The sequence below is a fragment of the Alternaria infectoria genome (genome assembly GCF_024043175.1).
Source record: "Alternaria infectoria strain BMP 0036 chromosome Unknown scaffold_11, whole genome shotgun sequence".
Taxonomy (NCBI): domain Eukaryota; kingdom Fungi; phylum Ascomycota; class Dothideomycetes; order Pleosporales; family Pleosporaceae; genus Alternaria; species Alternaria infectoria.
The window spans coordinates 371,263-387,149 of record NW_026250700.1 but is presented as its reverse complement, the minus strand read 5'-3'; the positions used below and the strand labels follow the sequence as shown (position 1 = coordinate 387,149).

The following is a 15,887-nucleotide window of genomic DNA, read 5'->3' as shown; positions in this document are numbered from 1 at the left end:
GGGTTAATTTTAGTTTAACGTCTACGGTACTTGTCGTGTTTGGCATGTGTCATCGCTATCCTGTAGACGGTGCCATTACGAAGAACATGAATCTGTTATGCGATTATTTATACGGCATTTGCTCTCCAAGTCAAAGCGAACCACGATACAGCATGAGTAACCAACACCACCCAGGAATCCGAAACTGCTGACGGCTTACCATGCAACGTCTCTGGCCCCTGGCGTGGAATCCTCCGGCAATGAGCCACACTTGGTGGAGCTGTGGCTTGTGCACTTGCGTGAGCCACGCGGCCTTACATCGTCACCTCCTGTCATCATGGCCGTGACGATGATAATTTCGGTGGCTTGGTGGAGTCCCAACCGACGGCCGGTCGAATTGTCCATTCTGTCACGAAAGACCGATACTCTTGGAATGCGCATATCCTGTAAGACGGGTGCATTAAGGTTTATAGGGACTGGTCTTAGTAAGCGGCCTACATTCATGCCATGCACTCGATATGCCATTGCCATAGCTCTGCCTGTGTAGTACAAGCAAAGCCGCTGTTTGCGTTCTTCATCATCGTCATGAGTGTTCTGTCTCTGCCAGATTGCATGTGCAAGGCTGGGCCGATGGCGCCTTACCGCTTTGGGCCTCCCCCGGACTCGCCGACAATCGACGCGCGACATTCATCACTCACATCACCAAAAAGGGACATCGGCACTCGCATCATCGCCCTACCCACGAGCCCGCCGACACCACGACAGCATTACCCATCGCCATCTCACAACGCGCATCTGCTACCCACCATTTCTGGCCTCTACACCATATCCACACGTAACTCACACGCGTCGCCGCACGCGAGGCACCGCAGCCATGCCGTCTCGAAAACGCGCCGCCGACGAAATGGAGGCCGAGGCGCCTGTTGAAGAGCCCAGCACACTGCAAAAACTGCGCAACATGTGGCAGTTTGCAAATCTGGCCCAGTACATCAGTCTCTTTGGTGACGCGGTCAAAATCGACAAGGACTTTGACATCGAGGTACATGCCCTTTGCGCCTGGCATCCCAGCCCGGCGCGCATATGTTCTACAAGGACCACGAGCTGACACACGTGCAGGAATTGGAATCCGAATGCCTCCAGCCACAGCCATCCGACAAACTCGCACAAATTGGCCTAGCGCTGCTGAAGCACGTATCGTCACACAAGGGCTTGACGTAAGACCTGGCCATTGCGCATATTCTCGATAGTACTGACATGATGGTAGACCCGAAATCTTCGATGAATACACCCGCCGACAGTATGTCGCGAAAGCGCCCGCCCGAAACCCCTTTGGCGAGGAAGAGGAGCCCAACAAGTTCCACGACTTCGACGTCTTCACCAAAATACGCGTCTTGCAACAACTTTCCGTATGGACGCTCAACAACCCGAACACAATAAGGGAGAAGATTGGAGCGACGGACAGTGAGCAGACACTATGGGTAAGCATCACTGGGATTGGTGCAGGGCAACGACTAACATGCCACAGCGTATGGAGCCCACGGGCTGGGACTCGCAAGAGCGATCGCTATTCGTTCTCGACGACAACCGCATGTACCGAATGACCGATCCACCACCTCCTCCCGAACCTACCAAAGCCAAGGCCAAATCCAAACCAAAGCCCAAGAAATCGAGAGGTTCAAGAGCCAGCAAGCGACAAAAGGCGTCCACTCCCGAACCCGAAGAAGCTGAGGAGGAGGAGCAAGCAACTGAAGAGCAACAGCCTCAAGAGCTTGACGACGGTCTCGGCGGCAAGAAGTGGGAGTGCATTTGCGTCACCTTGGAAGACTACCAGGAATACATGAGCAGCATCCGGAAGAGTCGCGATCCAAACGAAAAGGTTCTATACAAACGCCTTCAGGAAGACGTTATGCCTGTCATGGAGGGGCTGGCAGAGGAGCAAGCAAAGAAGCAGGCCCGCAAGATGAAGGAGTTGGAGAACATGCAGAAGCTTGCTACAGCGAAGCGCTCGTCCCGAATCTCGTCGCGACTCGAGAAACAGAAGGAGGTTGAAGAAGCCGAGGCTGCGGAACGTAAGAGGCAGGAAGAACTTGCCATGGCCAAGGCGGAGCAAGAGAAGCAAAAGAAGATGGAGGAGGCACAGGATTCTCGCAGGATGACTCGTGAGCAACGGCTGAAGGAGCGTGAGACGGCAAAGATTCTGAAAGAAGAGGAGCTGCGTAAACTGCACGAGAACGAACAGAAGCTGGCCTCAAACAATGCCAGGCTATCGGAGCGACACCTGAAAGCCATGATGAAGAAGCATGAGAGTGATCTCAAGAGGCTTAACGAGGAGGAAGATTGGTTCTTTGACTGCGAGAAGTGCGGCACTTACGGCTCCAACCTGGTGAGTATTACTGCACATCGACCATGCATTCCGCTGACTTTAGTAGAACGACAACACCCCACAAATATCGTGTGAGAAGTGCAATGTCTGGCAACACATGAAGTGCCATCACATCACAGAAGAACAGGCCGACGATTCGAAGTTTACGTTTGTTTGCACTGCCTGCAAGCGTAAAGAGGGAGAGGCGGACGAGCCGAAACTCCCTTCTCTCAAGCTACGATTGACATCTCAGTCACCACGAAACCAAGCAGAAGCAAATGGCAACGGCCCCTCTATGTCAACGAACTTGTTTGACGCAGTACAACTACCACGACCACAAGCTTTCCAGCCCTCCATGCATCCCGCACAGCCATGGGTCGATGGCCCGAGTCTCTCTCCCCGTGGTCAAGCTCTAGGTCCACCTGGCATACAAAGGTCGGAAGCCGCATATGGATCACCCACCAAGGGCGCGAACGGTAGCATGTCATCGCCAATACGATCTCACTTCTCGTCTCCTGGGCACAGAACTGGCAACGGTCCAACATCGTCACCTCCACCGTACAACCTCGAACGGATACCGAGCAGCCCAACAAAAAGCTTCCACATGCCACAGCCACAGCAGAACGGCAGCTCTTTCGGCGGTCCCAACCCCTTCAACTCGAATCCATTCGGCCCACCACAACCCGCAGCACCGTATGTGCGGAGCTTCAGTCGCCCAGCATCAGCAGCAGGCCCAGGCGGCTCACCAGTAAAGCACTCACCAGCTGCCTCCCCCCGTCCAACCAACGGCCTACCACCAAGCTTCAACTTCAACAGCCCGCACTCCTCCTTCCCACCCAGCTCCGCCAACCGCCCCTCCTTCTCCCCGACCAAACACAGTTCGCCCGCGCCCCTCCCAGCAAACATGTCCTCCCCGGCCCCAGCACCAATGCGCATAGCTCCATCACCATCGTCCCAAATGCCCGCGCAGATGCTCCCAGACCCCATTCCCGCGCCCTCAAAACATGACGCGATGCGCCCAGTATCGAGCCACCAAATGTCCGAGACGCCTATCTTCCCGCCCGTCAAGAGCCTGGAACCGCTTTCCAGTCCGACCATCCTTGATCCGCCCGTCAAGAAGTCGAGTCCGGCGCCGAATAGGATTCTTGACGTAACAAATGGTTCGAACGGATATGATCATGGAAGCAGTCAGTGAGCCTCTGATGCACCCGATGCAATTTCAGGTCGGAGGTTCTGCACTTTCTCTCATGGCCAAAAGGATAGGCCTCTTGTTTCAGCAAGGCTACGTCAACCCTTTACACCCTGTTTCCTTTTGCCTGCTATCCCCTGTTTTTCTTTCAGCAACCGTTGCGGCGTTTTTGGGTATCAAGGGCAACACGTCAACTAGACATTTCATAACAAGTCTGGCTCAGGTCCATCTCTTGCATAATTAGGGTATATGGAGTGGGTGGGGTTGGGGCATGTCGACGGGACGATGTTTTTCTCTGGCAAGAAAGCATTAGTGTGGGTCATGAAAAGACGGTTGCATGCATGGAGTATACTTGCTTGGTTTTGAGCGTGGTTTCTTGCGGCTTATAGCTTTGTTTGACTCGGGGCGATGGATTGATTGAAAGGCCCTTTTGTATTATTAGATGTACCATTGAGAATGGAAAATTGACTTTATTGTACAGTGAAATGTCCAGGTCATGTCATGCGTTATGGGGCGGTATGCGAAGGGGTATCTTATGCATCTCCTCACATCGCAAGTAAGATATAGATCCAGTCTTCTCACCAAACTATTCGTCCAGACGATACGACGTATTCGCTATATCAGTTGGGTTATAATAAGGCGTCTTCATAGGACACCAATCGTCGTCGCAGTCGTGTTCATCGCTATCCTCGTCTTCCTCATCGCCATATAACTCATCCCTCCTCCCGTTCATCTGATTACTGACAATGACCTGCTCAGCTAGTGCCTCAAGGAGCGTATACCGATCACCTCCACCATCGCCAACGCCATCCCCCGCACACTCCATCAAGCCCTCATACTCACCCCCAAGTTCATCAATAACCGCACGCATCTGCTCACGGTCAACATATTTCCCCACAGCACCCCAATCGGACCCAGGTTTTTCCCCGTCTACTACAGGAATCCCCTTCCAAGCCTGCCGCAGTATCTGCACACAATAATGGAAGAAAAGATAACACTCCTTCGGTCTACCTTCCTGGCCAGAGGCAGGAAATCCTACTTTCGATCCGTCGATATCGCGGAGTGGAACCGGCCTACGGGCATTTGTAAAGGAATTGATATCTTGCATCAGCCCACCCGTCTGTTCGGTCTCTCGATTCTGCGCGAAGATCTTGAGTTTGTATTCTCTTGGCGTGGTGTCTTTCCACAATGCTATTTCGGAGGGGTACGTGGGAGAGGAGATATCGGGAACGATGGCCATGATACCACTGTCGAAGCGTGCTCCCATGTAATCGGGTAGGAGAAGTCCGTTGAACGATGAGAAGAGAGAGGAAGAGGAGTCGATGTTGCTGGAACCGAATAATGCGGTAGCAAGGTCTGGGTTGGACTGAGAGGCGAAAACAGGTAAAGCTTCAAACCGCCGATAGCCTCCGTATTCGTAGGTTCCGGAGAAGATGTTCCAAAGATAACTCCAGTATCTGCGATTGTGTTTTTCCCTGGGATCTACCATTCCTTGGTCTGCGATGATGGAGTTTCTGAAACCGTGGGGCGCGAAGGTGGCTTCTACGTTGAAGCGCGATGGAGGAATGGGAGAAACTGGTATGAGAGACTTCAGTCTGGTGCTTTCTTCAGTCTCAGCTCCTTCAGCTCCAGCAGCACGTCGCTCGTAAATCTTCCCCTTTAAATCCCAAGCCATCATACTCTCCCTGAACAACCGTGCTTTATCCATTCTCATGAACTTGACCTCGGGTCCGTGATCGTCGATGTAGAAGGTACGAAAGTCGTATTCAGCTCTTTCGAGCTGGCACAAGGACAACCATCGACCCAAAACTGCATAATCCATGGCTCTTTCCCAGTACTCTGCACTGGACATATTTCTGTGGTTTAGTTCTTCCCCCAGTTCCTTCATCTTGTCTCTGGCGGTCTCTACCCGTGTGGTGAGCTTTTCTGATTCTTTTTTCCAGGCTTTTGAGATTCTCGAAGAGCGAGACGAAGACGAAGACATGATTGCTTGCGTGCGTGCGACTTTGTATTAAAAGAGGATGTATTAGTCTAAGGACATGGGCTACGAAATGTGTGCAGTTATATTTTGGTAGGAGCGTATGACTCTTTTGTAACGTAATGGTTGGTACCGAGAAGAACATGAACCTGAACCGTGGAACGGGTCAACATTTCTGGCACTCATTCAGTCTTAGTAGCATACACAGTAATTTCCTGTCACTCTTGTAATAATCATAAAAAGGGGGAATGTCGTGTTCTCACAGCTGCGTGACGTCATCTTGTTCACTCTGGAGAGGAAAGAGCCTAGCGCTGGTCGACAACCCTTCTAAGCCTCCCGAGGTCTTCTTCTTTCTTTGTAAAGACAATAACCTGCACAATCCTTCCTACGCGGCGATCAGTTCCACATTTTCCATGGTCACGTATAATTGGACGCGAAAACTTGAAAGATCGCACGTTGCATGACTGCATCTCCTCCCCGCACCTGCCATCGATCCGGATGTCGCGACGCACCTGGGCTTCCCCACCAATCGAGCCACGCTACCTTCGATGAGGAACATGTGCACTAAAAGAGATATTGGGCATCTAGAGTATGCTTGAGAAGCTATGATATGGCGTAGCTACATTCGCCTGGGCACCTCATGCAAAAAAAAAAGCTAAATACGTCTGCAGACTACATCCAGACAAAAACTTTCAAAGTATGTAACCCAACGTCAAGGTAGGCTCCAGGGTGTTTCTTACAGGCAGTTCTTAGTTCTGTGTCATCAACCATTTCCTAATCATGGTGGTGGCTGGCTGAATGATAGTCACTTCGGCAGACTCCACGATAAGTATGCACTGAGGTATTGGACACATATGTGGCACCACATCAATGCCTAGAAGTCTAGACGGGCCTTTCTCGTAAAGCTGTATAGATGCATATGCTCATTTGCTAGGTCTGCTTACAGCATTTTTACCGACTAGGATCAGAACAGGAATGAGGGGTAGTAGCAAGGCTGCGTGCATATCACAAGGAAACTTGGTAATGTGGTTTTCTGGTTCTATTCCCCCGCTGGTTTTGAGTTCTCAAAGATCAGGAAGTCTTCATTATCAGCGCCTTTCCATCACTTAAAACGTACCTATAATGGGCAAAAAGCAACCGCGCGCGGATCCGCCGATGAGGATATTTGTCTTCTGCGATGGAACGGGACAGAACGCGTCCCAAAACGACGAACCTACGCAGGACACGAATGTCCAACGATTCAGGCAATGTGTGCCCGAGACCGAATTCTTCAAACATATATATCGATCAGGTGTAGGGACTAATGCGCCTGATGATGCCAAACCGATGAGCTTTTCCAAGATGGGCGATAAATTGTATGAGGTTACTGGAGGTGGTGAGTGAGCCTACAGTAACTCTTTATAACTATTCATCACACGCCTGAGAACACCAAGTAACAGCGAAATGCAGATATGCACTCGACCATACGTTCGTTGTACCGAGAGCTCTGCGGGAAGTATGAAGATAATGCTGGTGCAGAGATCCACTTGCTTGGATTCTCAAGAGGCGCCTTCGCGGTTCGTAGTCTGGCGTGTCTGATCGACAAAGTAGGTCTACTGAGAAAAAAACACCTACAAAAGTTCTGCGATGATGTTTACGAGACTTGGAGATCCCAGGACGAAGACAGATTCAAAAAATGGGCCGCAAAAGATGGATGGCACCAGGCAATTTTTCCTGTCAAAATTACCAGCTGCGGGGTCTGGGATACCGTATCAGCTCTGTTACCCCCCTCCACCCTCTCATTTGTGAATCATTGGGTGCCTAGCAACCTCAGTTTTGCGTTTCAAGCGCTAGCGCTGCACGAGCGAAGATATTTGTTTAATCCGAAACTCTGGAAACACGCGTCGAGGAGCAAGACACGGATATATCAGTGCTGGTTTGCTGGGGATCACTCAGATATTGGCGGTAGCTGGCCTGACTGTGGACTTGCAAACCTGACATTGATCTGGATGTTGGCCCAGTATGAGAAACATTTCCCTCAAATGTCCATCAATCGCAGGCACCTATCGGAGCGTCTTTGTCCACCTGGTGCTGCATTTCCCTCCCTGAGTCACACGCTAAGCACCGGTAAGTATACTAATGGTACGCGATAGGTGATCAAGAGGTTGACGTTTGTTCTTAGGCAATGTACATCACCGTACACTTCCAGCGACACGACTGGATGGCGCTGGAGTTCGAGAACACCTTCTGGGACAAGACGCTAGAAATACTTATGATGATTCTCATCAGCAGACGATACACTTTACGGTTCGCCTCTTTTTGGCTGAAAAGCGGCAAGAGGTTACGCAAAGCGATTGCCCACTCACGGCTGGGTCTGCTGTACCTACGCTCCGATATGATGCTGATCAGCCACCCATGGCCTGGTTACTGGAGAAGTCGAAGAAAAAGAAGGAACTTGAGAGAGAGGAAACCAAGAACAAGAATGAGAAGAAGGGGAAAGCCACATGGACAAAGAAGGCGAAGAATGATGATCCAGATACCCTTATCATCATGGAAGATGAACCAAGCGAGGGTAATGTAGCCGCCCCGAATACTTCACAAGATATCTTGCTAAGTTCTTACTAGTATTTATCCCCCTTGCTATGCTTTGGCCAAGGCGCTTCTGATATGTATTATTATCCGTGTTAACAGCTTGACAGTGGGAGGTCGATATGATCCACGAGTGGACCAGGAGAGCAGATAAACTCGCCAACAAAACGGAAGATAACATCCTCCAGGAGGGTATCGAGGTGCACCACATGACCGGCGACAAGCTTGTTATTGGATACACGGACCACGGCGAGCATCGCGACATCACTGTCGAACAAGCATGGCACAGCAGCCTAGAACATTTCCTCTGTGAGAATGAAAACCAAGGTACTTGCGAAGTAGCACACAGGGCTCGCTACTTTGGAGGAACGGTGGCCCAAGAAGCATCGGCTGATCCCGTGAATCCTCTTCGAAGGAGTTCATCGGTAGGACCACCACTATCTGAAAGGATAATTACGTTTGAGGAACGAAATGACCGCCGGAGGCGATCATCAAGTACGCGATCAGTCTCACCACCATCCAGAACCGTGTCTTCATTCCGCAGTCAGCGCATCCTTAGGAGAGCTTAGCTTAGGCGATGATAACAGCGCTGAAACCATGAAGACATCAACTGTAGCGTCTTATTCACGAGTACGACCTATCATGTGTTCCTGATAGATACCAGTAGCAGTTCCTCTTGTAAGTTGTCGTGATCATGTCTACCTCAAAAAGGACTTTGCTTGATCAGCCCATATCACGACGTCTCCATGTATACCCCAACCAGCACGTCCAGTTTCAACATAACTTGCAAATCTCATCTCAAATTACAACTCCCCAACTACCTTTATGCTAGCCAAAACGCCCAAATAGCGCCGTTCCCCATACCCAAAACACCAATGTATGCGAACAGTATGCAAACACGCTCAACAGTAGATTGTCACAGACAACAGCACAGCAATAGCAGCAAAGAGACACAGTCAAAGTCGCCGCGATCAAGCCTTCAACCTCCTCTCCTCGCACCTGACACAAACCGGATCCTGACTCTCACCGCGAAGGAAATACCTCCCATCTTCAAAAGGACCAGAGCAGCACTATCACACAAGTTAGCAAAAACGTCACTTCACACTAAGAACAAGACCGGCAAGACTTACAACGCAAACAAAGCACCCCACATGCCACTCCGCCCCCAGTGCCTTGACAACCGTATCGGTAACCGGTTTCCTACACCCCTTACACTTCGTACTATACCGATGCGTATGACAATTAACACACCAAGCATACCCATCCTTCTCTACAAACGGCGTATTGCTATCAAACGGATCGCCACACTGAGCACAGAAAAAGTGACCCGCATGCCACTCGGCGCCACAAGCCACAATAACCTCGCCTTCAATAGGTGTCTTGCAGCTCTTGCAGCGGGGCGAAAACAGCTCGTGGAAATCGAGGTGGCAGTAGAAGCGGGGCGTTTCGTCTGTGCCGTCGTCGTGCTCGAGGCGCGCCATGGAGTCTGCGGTGGGGTGCGAGGGCAGGTACGGGATGTCGGCGCCGGAGAGGCGGGCGCGGATGCGCGAGACGCGTTCGGCGTGTTTGTTGGAGGGTTCTGGGTAGAAGGCTACGCATTCGAGGTGCTCGCCGCATTGGTAGCAGGCGAAGCATTCCGGGTGGAAGCGCGCGCCAGAGGCGGAGACGATGCGGCCGGCGATGGGGAGGGCGCATTGGGCGCAGAGGGCGCCGGTGCGGACGGTGGTTGGGGTCCAGTGGGTGCGAGGGGTGGCTGTGCCGTTGTAGCTGTGGGATTTGTTCTGGGCGTTTGGTACGGGTAGCGGTCGTGTTGATGCGGCTGGGCCAAAGCCTTTGGGGGTGTTGACGTTGATCGAAGGCACTGAAGGGCTGACGTTGATAGAAGGTACATTGCTGTTGCGTCCCCGAGTCGGAGCTGGGGTCTCATTGACGGATATGGTCGGAATGTCGGGAGTCACGTTGATAGATGGTGTAGTCGCTCCCCTTCTCAGCGCGGGCGTCTCGCTCACAGAGATGCTGGGTATTGGTGGAGCGTTGCCTCTTGACCCACGGTTTGGCGCTGGCGATTCGCTAACAGATATCGAAGGGACTTCGGGTGTCACAGAGATTGAAGGTGTTGTAGAGCCTCGTCTCGGTGCTGGAGTCTCGCTGACTGATATGCTGGGAATAGGTGGCGTAGCACTCGTTGGCGGGACGTAGGGGCCACGGTTGAACATATTCTTCCTGGCCGAAATCGACGGGGTCTCGGACACGGAAATAGAAGGAACTGGCGGCGCGGGTGTCGTCCTCGAACGTGCAGGCCCTGAGTCAGACACATTGATACTAGGCAGAGGAGTTGGAGAAGGACGAGTGGGTATATTAGCTTTCCTTAGCGAGCTGGTGAGCGGCAAAGGTCTTGATGGGGCTGGGGGGTCCTCGTAGATGTTGATGGTAGGTTTATTTTTCAGATTGAACCGTCCAGGTGCGGGCGCGGAATTAGATGAGCTATTGGCCTCTGGAGCCGCAGGCGGTCTTGGAGTTGTGCTTCGTTCTGGTACGTCCGGTGCAAGGCTGGTTTTAGGCTCGGAAGGAACGCTGATCTCTGGAACCTGCGGTCTCGGAGTAATGTTCCGTTTGGGCACTTCTGGTGCGAGACTGATAGTAGGTACGACAGGCTCAGTTGCGGCGTGCTCAAGTGGCGGTGGGCCAGACTTGGTTGTATTTAAAGGTTTTGGTGTCAGATCAGGTGCGGCCGAGATCTCTTCCTTCATCTCGATCACATTCCAGTTTTTCTGGAAAGAAACGATCGGTCGCCCTGGGGCATCTGAGACCGCGGTAGGAGTAGGTAGCTTTGCACTACGGTCCTTCAGACGAAAGCCTGTGGCAGCACGTAGCTCGTCGCTCCTGATCTCCTTGCCATCCTTCATCTTCACCTCCGGAACATTCTCCACGTCCGCCTTGACATCTTCTGCTGGCTTCGATTCTGCCGAGTTCAGGGTATACGCTGCGTTTCTCGATTGGGTCGGTGGGTTTTTCTGTATCTCGTAGCGGTCGAAGCGTTTCGTCGCAATGGCAGGATCCGTGCTGGACCTCACCAGTGGGTTCCCCTTGATCGATTGGAAACGCATAAAGGGATTGCGCCGTATGCCTAGTGGTAGTTTCTCGGTCTTGGGTGGTTCGGCGGCGGGGGTGGGTTTAGGAGCAGGCGGTGCTTCCTCTTCGGGTTCTTCGTATATCTGGTCGTTCGGGTTGGAGAAAAGACTCCCGCTGATGGTTCGACGGGGTCCGCTGCTTCTTCGTCGTTGTCTGAAGTCTGGGAGGTCTGAGATGGCTTTGGCTAATGCTGGTGACTCGCCGTTCTTACCCTTGATAATATCAAAGCTGCTCTTGGTAGGCGACGCGGTTCCAGCAGCTGATGTATCGGCATCGCCTGCACGGCCGTTGCTCTGCAAGCTGCTACTCCGGCTCCCTGACGCGGCACTGCCCATCGAATGTCGCTTCCGCAGTTTAGAATTGGCCCGTTGCAGATCCTGATCCTTCGGCTCGACGCTCCGACTCCTCTGCGCGCTGTTCTTCCTGGCCAGACCCGGGTATGCATACGGTTTGGTCGGACTCGCCGCGGCGGCATGGGGATTGCAATGCTTCCAGACCAATTCGACGGCTTCGTCTCGTGCAGCCTCGAATATCTTGCCCTCCTCCTTTGCAAGTTCCAAGTCCTCCATGGCCACGCGTATAGCCCGTGCCTCGTCCTGCTCTGCCTGGCGCTGTTCCCTCTCGCGGTATTGCACGCTGGGTGTGCGCGATCCTGACGAAGACCGTGATGTCTCCCGCCCGCGTGGTGGCTGTACTAGTGGCCTTCCAACACTGGCTACGACTTCATCTAGGCTCGCTTTGGACGTTGTTCGGGTATGCGACTTCGGTTGGTGCGAGGAGGCGGGACGTGCATCGGCGTCGACGACAGGGTCTGTGAAGGTACGCTGTAGGGAGGATATGCCAGTCGAGTCGGACATTCGGTTGTTGGATCTATTCGACCATGTGTTGAAGTGTGCAGGAGCAGGTCGAGCTCCGGTGGGACGAGCGGGGCGGTTTGTGCGAAGGTCTTGAAGATAGCTCTCTATGCCAATCGTCAGTATGGCAGGTGCGAAGGCGTCGCTATAGTTCTTACTCATTTGGGACGGCGAATAGTAGGCTCCAGGCCCTGGTGACGCAGCACCTTCCCTCTCCTTCGACGTGAACATTGCGAATATACGTCGGCCTCGGTGTTTACTGCTCTGTTTGCTGTACGGTTGTCGGTGCACCAGTCGGGAGTGCCAGCTTTTCTGCCCAGAGAAACAGGGATAGAGAACGATATGTGAAGAAGTGAAGATTAATTGTACGACTCGACGCAGCGAAAAAGCGGTGGTGATGTGGTTGCGATGCTGCACGTAGCTTCTCGATCCGGTTGCCCAGCAACTGCAGGTGTGACGCAGACCGCCCCCATCCCTGCAAGCCTCATTATCCCCGGATCTTCAGGGTCCTTTCATCGAGAGCATGGCTAAGTATCGATTGCAATCGATATGATATGTTAGCTTCAAAAACAACGAGTTCGCCTCGATAATGACATCTGTCAACGCGTTCGCAATTTCGATCCGAGGTGGTTCCGTCGATGTACATGTCTAGCCGCGTGCACGGATCCGGGGGAATGTCACAAGGACCCAGGATGATACCTGGGTATGCCAGTTCCAGTGTTGTTTTTACATGATAGTATACAACGTTCGTTCTATCCGCCCTCTATAATGCGTAGGTAGCACTACGTCATCTAAAACCGTCGGCAAGCGATTACCAGAAAGCACGCGAAGCCAATGTGCGCGTGACCTAAAAGTCAAGCCCACCCATGCTATCAGCCCTAACACCAAATCCAATCCAAGCGAAAGTGGGTATCCTGCTATTTCAATGTACACATCCCCAAACAACGAATCTCATCATACTCCAGCAGCATTCGGTTGATTCTCATGCCCAGGGCCAACTGAATCCCATCCCATCGTGACGCTTTCCAACATCGAATCCCAGGACGCGTCTGCCATGGGCGTCAGGCCTGTCCCCGCGTTCAACGCTGCGTATTCCCATTCGTTACCCATTACGAAGCCATCAGTATAAGCTTCGTTGCCCATGTTTCTAGGTAGATTGAAGCCATTTGTAGGAAATGTTCCTCCATTAGCTGCGAGGTCTGGGAAGACGCTGCCAGAGCCTGGCCCCGTCATCTTTGGAGATGCCCGGTATGGCATGTTGTGTTCGATTGGTTGGCCTGGTGAGTAAGAAGAATGTGACGTCGAGCCTCCTCTTGACTGTGAGCTTATTGTGGCGGGGCTGGGCTGATCGACACCCCTATCGCCTCCGGAGAGGTCCATCTCGTTGTCCTGGAAAGTAAAGCCGCCGGCGGGCGCGAAGGCTTGAGCTGCAGTACTCCCGAAGCCTCTGTTTGAATCAAATTGAGATGGTAAGAAGGTCGCATTGTGCGCGTTCATGTCGATACTGTCGATATTGTGCAGTTGGAATGGCGGAGCAGGGGCGCTGCTCGAGTATTGCGTATTGGAAGTCGATGCCGATGTGGTTGGAATGCCGTTCCCGAACGTACTGGGGGGTGCGGCAGGTTGATTCGGTTCGCGTATATTGATTAACGGACTGCAGGCGATTTGCGGATCAGAATGGATCGAAATGATGGTAGGCTATGGGTCAGGAATTAGTAACTTACTTGGGATAACTCTGACTTAATCGACTCCCAATCGTATCACTGAGTCCCTGGAGAACCTCTGGGGTTTGACTCACTTTGCGCGTGGGCTGTGTGTATGGCTGATGACGCATGCCCTGCAGACCTGCACCCTCTAGATCAAGATCTAATTGCACCAAGAACGACTCTGTGAGTGGGTTCTTCCGTCGAAGAGCTTCCATCGCCTGTAAGAGGAATTGTAACGAGGATTTCATCTGTTGGTCTTTCGGCCGCGTCTTCAGGTATTGGACGAATACCCTTGCTGCTACGTAAACACAGAAAGATATAAAAGGATTCATCTGCCCAAATCAGTAAACGCCAATCGTCGGCCGTTACCAAAAGACTTACTGAACCGAGGTCCATATGACTGATCATCCGCATGATGGAAGCAATCTCGGCTGCTGCTGTTACGCAACGAATCTTGCTTTCATTGCTGACGCTTGCTGGTAGCCGGAATTTGTCTGCTTTGAAGATGGCTGCTTGGTGAAGACATATTGCCGACGTATGTATGCACATGTTCGTGAACACTACGTTGGGTTCGGCTATACCGGATGGCAGGCGGATGCTATCCGGCAGGCTCAGCGAGGTCTGCAGAAGTATACGCTCGATGCTTCGATGTCGATTCCAGAATCCGCCATTGATATCGTTCTCGTTGTCATCTGACAGTGGTCGATGTAAATGAAGCAGATTACGGCCAAACATTGCAGCTGTAAGGACGATACCGCCAAGTGGTTGAAGGTTTTGCACGCCATTAGGATTGAGTAATTGGTCCAGTGATCCAGTATCCATGGGCTTACTCTTGTCGAACGCTTCTTCGCTTGCTGGCAGGTTTGTCATGATCTAAGAAAACAGTCAGGCTTTGCAGTAGTATGAGCACGAGAGGTGTGTCCTTACGTCTTTCTCATCGTAGGTCATGGGCCAGCCAGTTCCAATACTCGCGTATCGATCAATGCAAAAGGTTAGCCAAAAGGTTCTCCGCCGTTCCTCACGCTCGGTCCAATCCTTGGGTGGAGCCAAGCATTGCTTTACATCTAGTCCAACTCCGTCCAGGCGATGCAGCTGCATCATCTGGGCTAGTCTTGAACCTCTCCCGGATGACATCCAGGCTCTTGGGAAGTACATCTGTCTGAACTCGTACGTAGCCATCAAAACCCATGTCTGGCAATGCGCAAGGGTGATGGTCGACTCTCCGTGGCCTCTCATCTCATCCATCTGCGCATATTTCCTAGCACGTTGGTAGAAATGTTCTTGTAACGCCTCATACTTGTCTGTGATGGAAGCGGCTAGGGTCCACATGATATATCGCAGACAAACCGGCGGTCGCATATGAGGAGCCAGGTTCAGAGCGGCCATGAACCGTGGTCTGTGTATGACGGGCATTGAGAGATGGATCTTGGCGAAATATATTTGATATCTGGCAAAATGTCAGCGAAATCACCGTGCTACAGGCAGGATTCGGCTCGTACAAATCGTCCTGGATTTCTTGAGGAGGTAGAGGTTCCTCGAGCCCAAGCCCAATCATCTCCCACGAGGTGTCCTCCGCATCATTTCCGCTTGTACCGGTATTTTGGAATGGGCTTGCACCAGTAATTCTCGACTGAGTATTGCCTGCTGTATTGGGAACATTTGTAGAATTCGGCAGCGATTGACTTATGGTATTCGCAACGTATGTGGAAGAGGCGTCCTGGCGCGGGGCTTCCTTGCTCGGGTCGGTCGTGTCTTGGGTCTTGAGGAGGGTCTCGACTTGCTCTGTATCCCATGAGTCAGTACCATCCACCAGCAGAAGTATGCGCAACTTACGCAGCCGTTGTTCGAGCAGCTTGACATAGCCGCGCTTGGGTCCACTTTTCTTGCGTACTTCGTCGTATGCGCAATCGTGGTTCAGACGTTTACAGGTCGAACATGTTGGCCGGGTGCCGTCGCATCGCAACTTCCGCTTCCTACACAGAACACAGGCAATTCTCTTGACCTTGCTTGATCCATCCTGTTGCGTTTCCTGACCGTTGGTAGCATTCGGGTCTTGCGCTTGTTGGGACAGGTCGTTGAAGAACGACTCGTCTGGCGATTCGGATCCGTTGGAAGCCAT

At 52.2% G+C, this 15,887-nt stretch overlaps 4 protein-coding genes across 4 annotated transcripts; 1 reads left to right on the top strand and 3 right to left on the bottom strand.

Annotated features, from left to right (window-relative positions):
* Nucleotides 1-853: 853 nt before the first annotated feature.
* J4E92_007006 (uncharacterized protein) lies at nt 854-3,536 on the top strand (the record flags this gene model as incomplete). The annotated part of the gene is made up of 5 exons (XM_051498370.1): nt 854-1,018; nt 1,096-1,193; nt 1,244-1,457; nt 1,505-2,362; nt 2,409-3,536. The coding sequence occupies 5 exons, from the start codon at nt 854-856 to the stop codon at nt 3,534-3,536; spliced, it is 2,463 nt and encodes an 820-aa protein (XP_051351304.1).
* Nucleotides 3,537-4,116: 580 nt separating this feature from the next.
* Nucleotides 4,117-5,514, bottom strand: J4E92_007005 (uncharacterized protein; the record flags this gene model as incomplete). Its single annotated transcript, XM_051498369.1, has 1 exon — nt 4,117-5,514. The coding sequence occupies one exon, from the start codon at nt 5,512-5,514 to the stop codon at nt 4,117-4,119; it is 1,398 nt and encodes a 465-aa protein (XP_051351303.1).
* Nucleotides 5,515-9,047: 3,533 nt separating this feature from the next.
* Nucleotides 9,048-12,224, bottom strand: J4E92_007004 (uncharacterized protein; the record flags this gene model as incomplete). The annotated part of the gene is made up of 3 exons (XM_051498368.1): nt 9,048-9,146; nt 9,207-9,276; nt 9,337-12,224. 3 exons carry the CDS (start codon nt 12,222-12,224, stop codon nt 9,048-9,050), a joined length of 3,057 nt encoding a protein of 1,018 aa, XP_051351302.1.
* Nucleotides 12,225-13,016: 792 nt separating this feature from the next.
* On the bottom strand, nt 13,017-15,887 carry J4E92_007003 (uncharacterized protein; the record flags this gene model as incomplete). The annotated part of the gene is made up of 6 exons (XM_051498367.1): nt 13,017-13,489; nt 13,670-13,760; nt 13,861-13,986; nt 14,150-14,641; nt 14,696-15,164; nt 15,268-15,887. The coding sequence occupies 6 exons, from the start codon at nt 15,885-15,887 to the stop codon at nt 13,017-13,019; spliced, it is 2,271 nt and encodes a 756-aa protein (XP_051351301.1).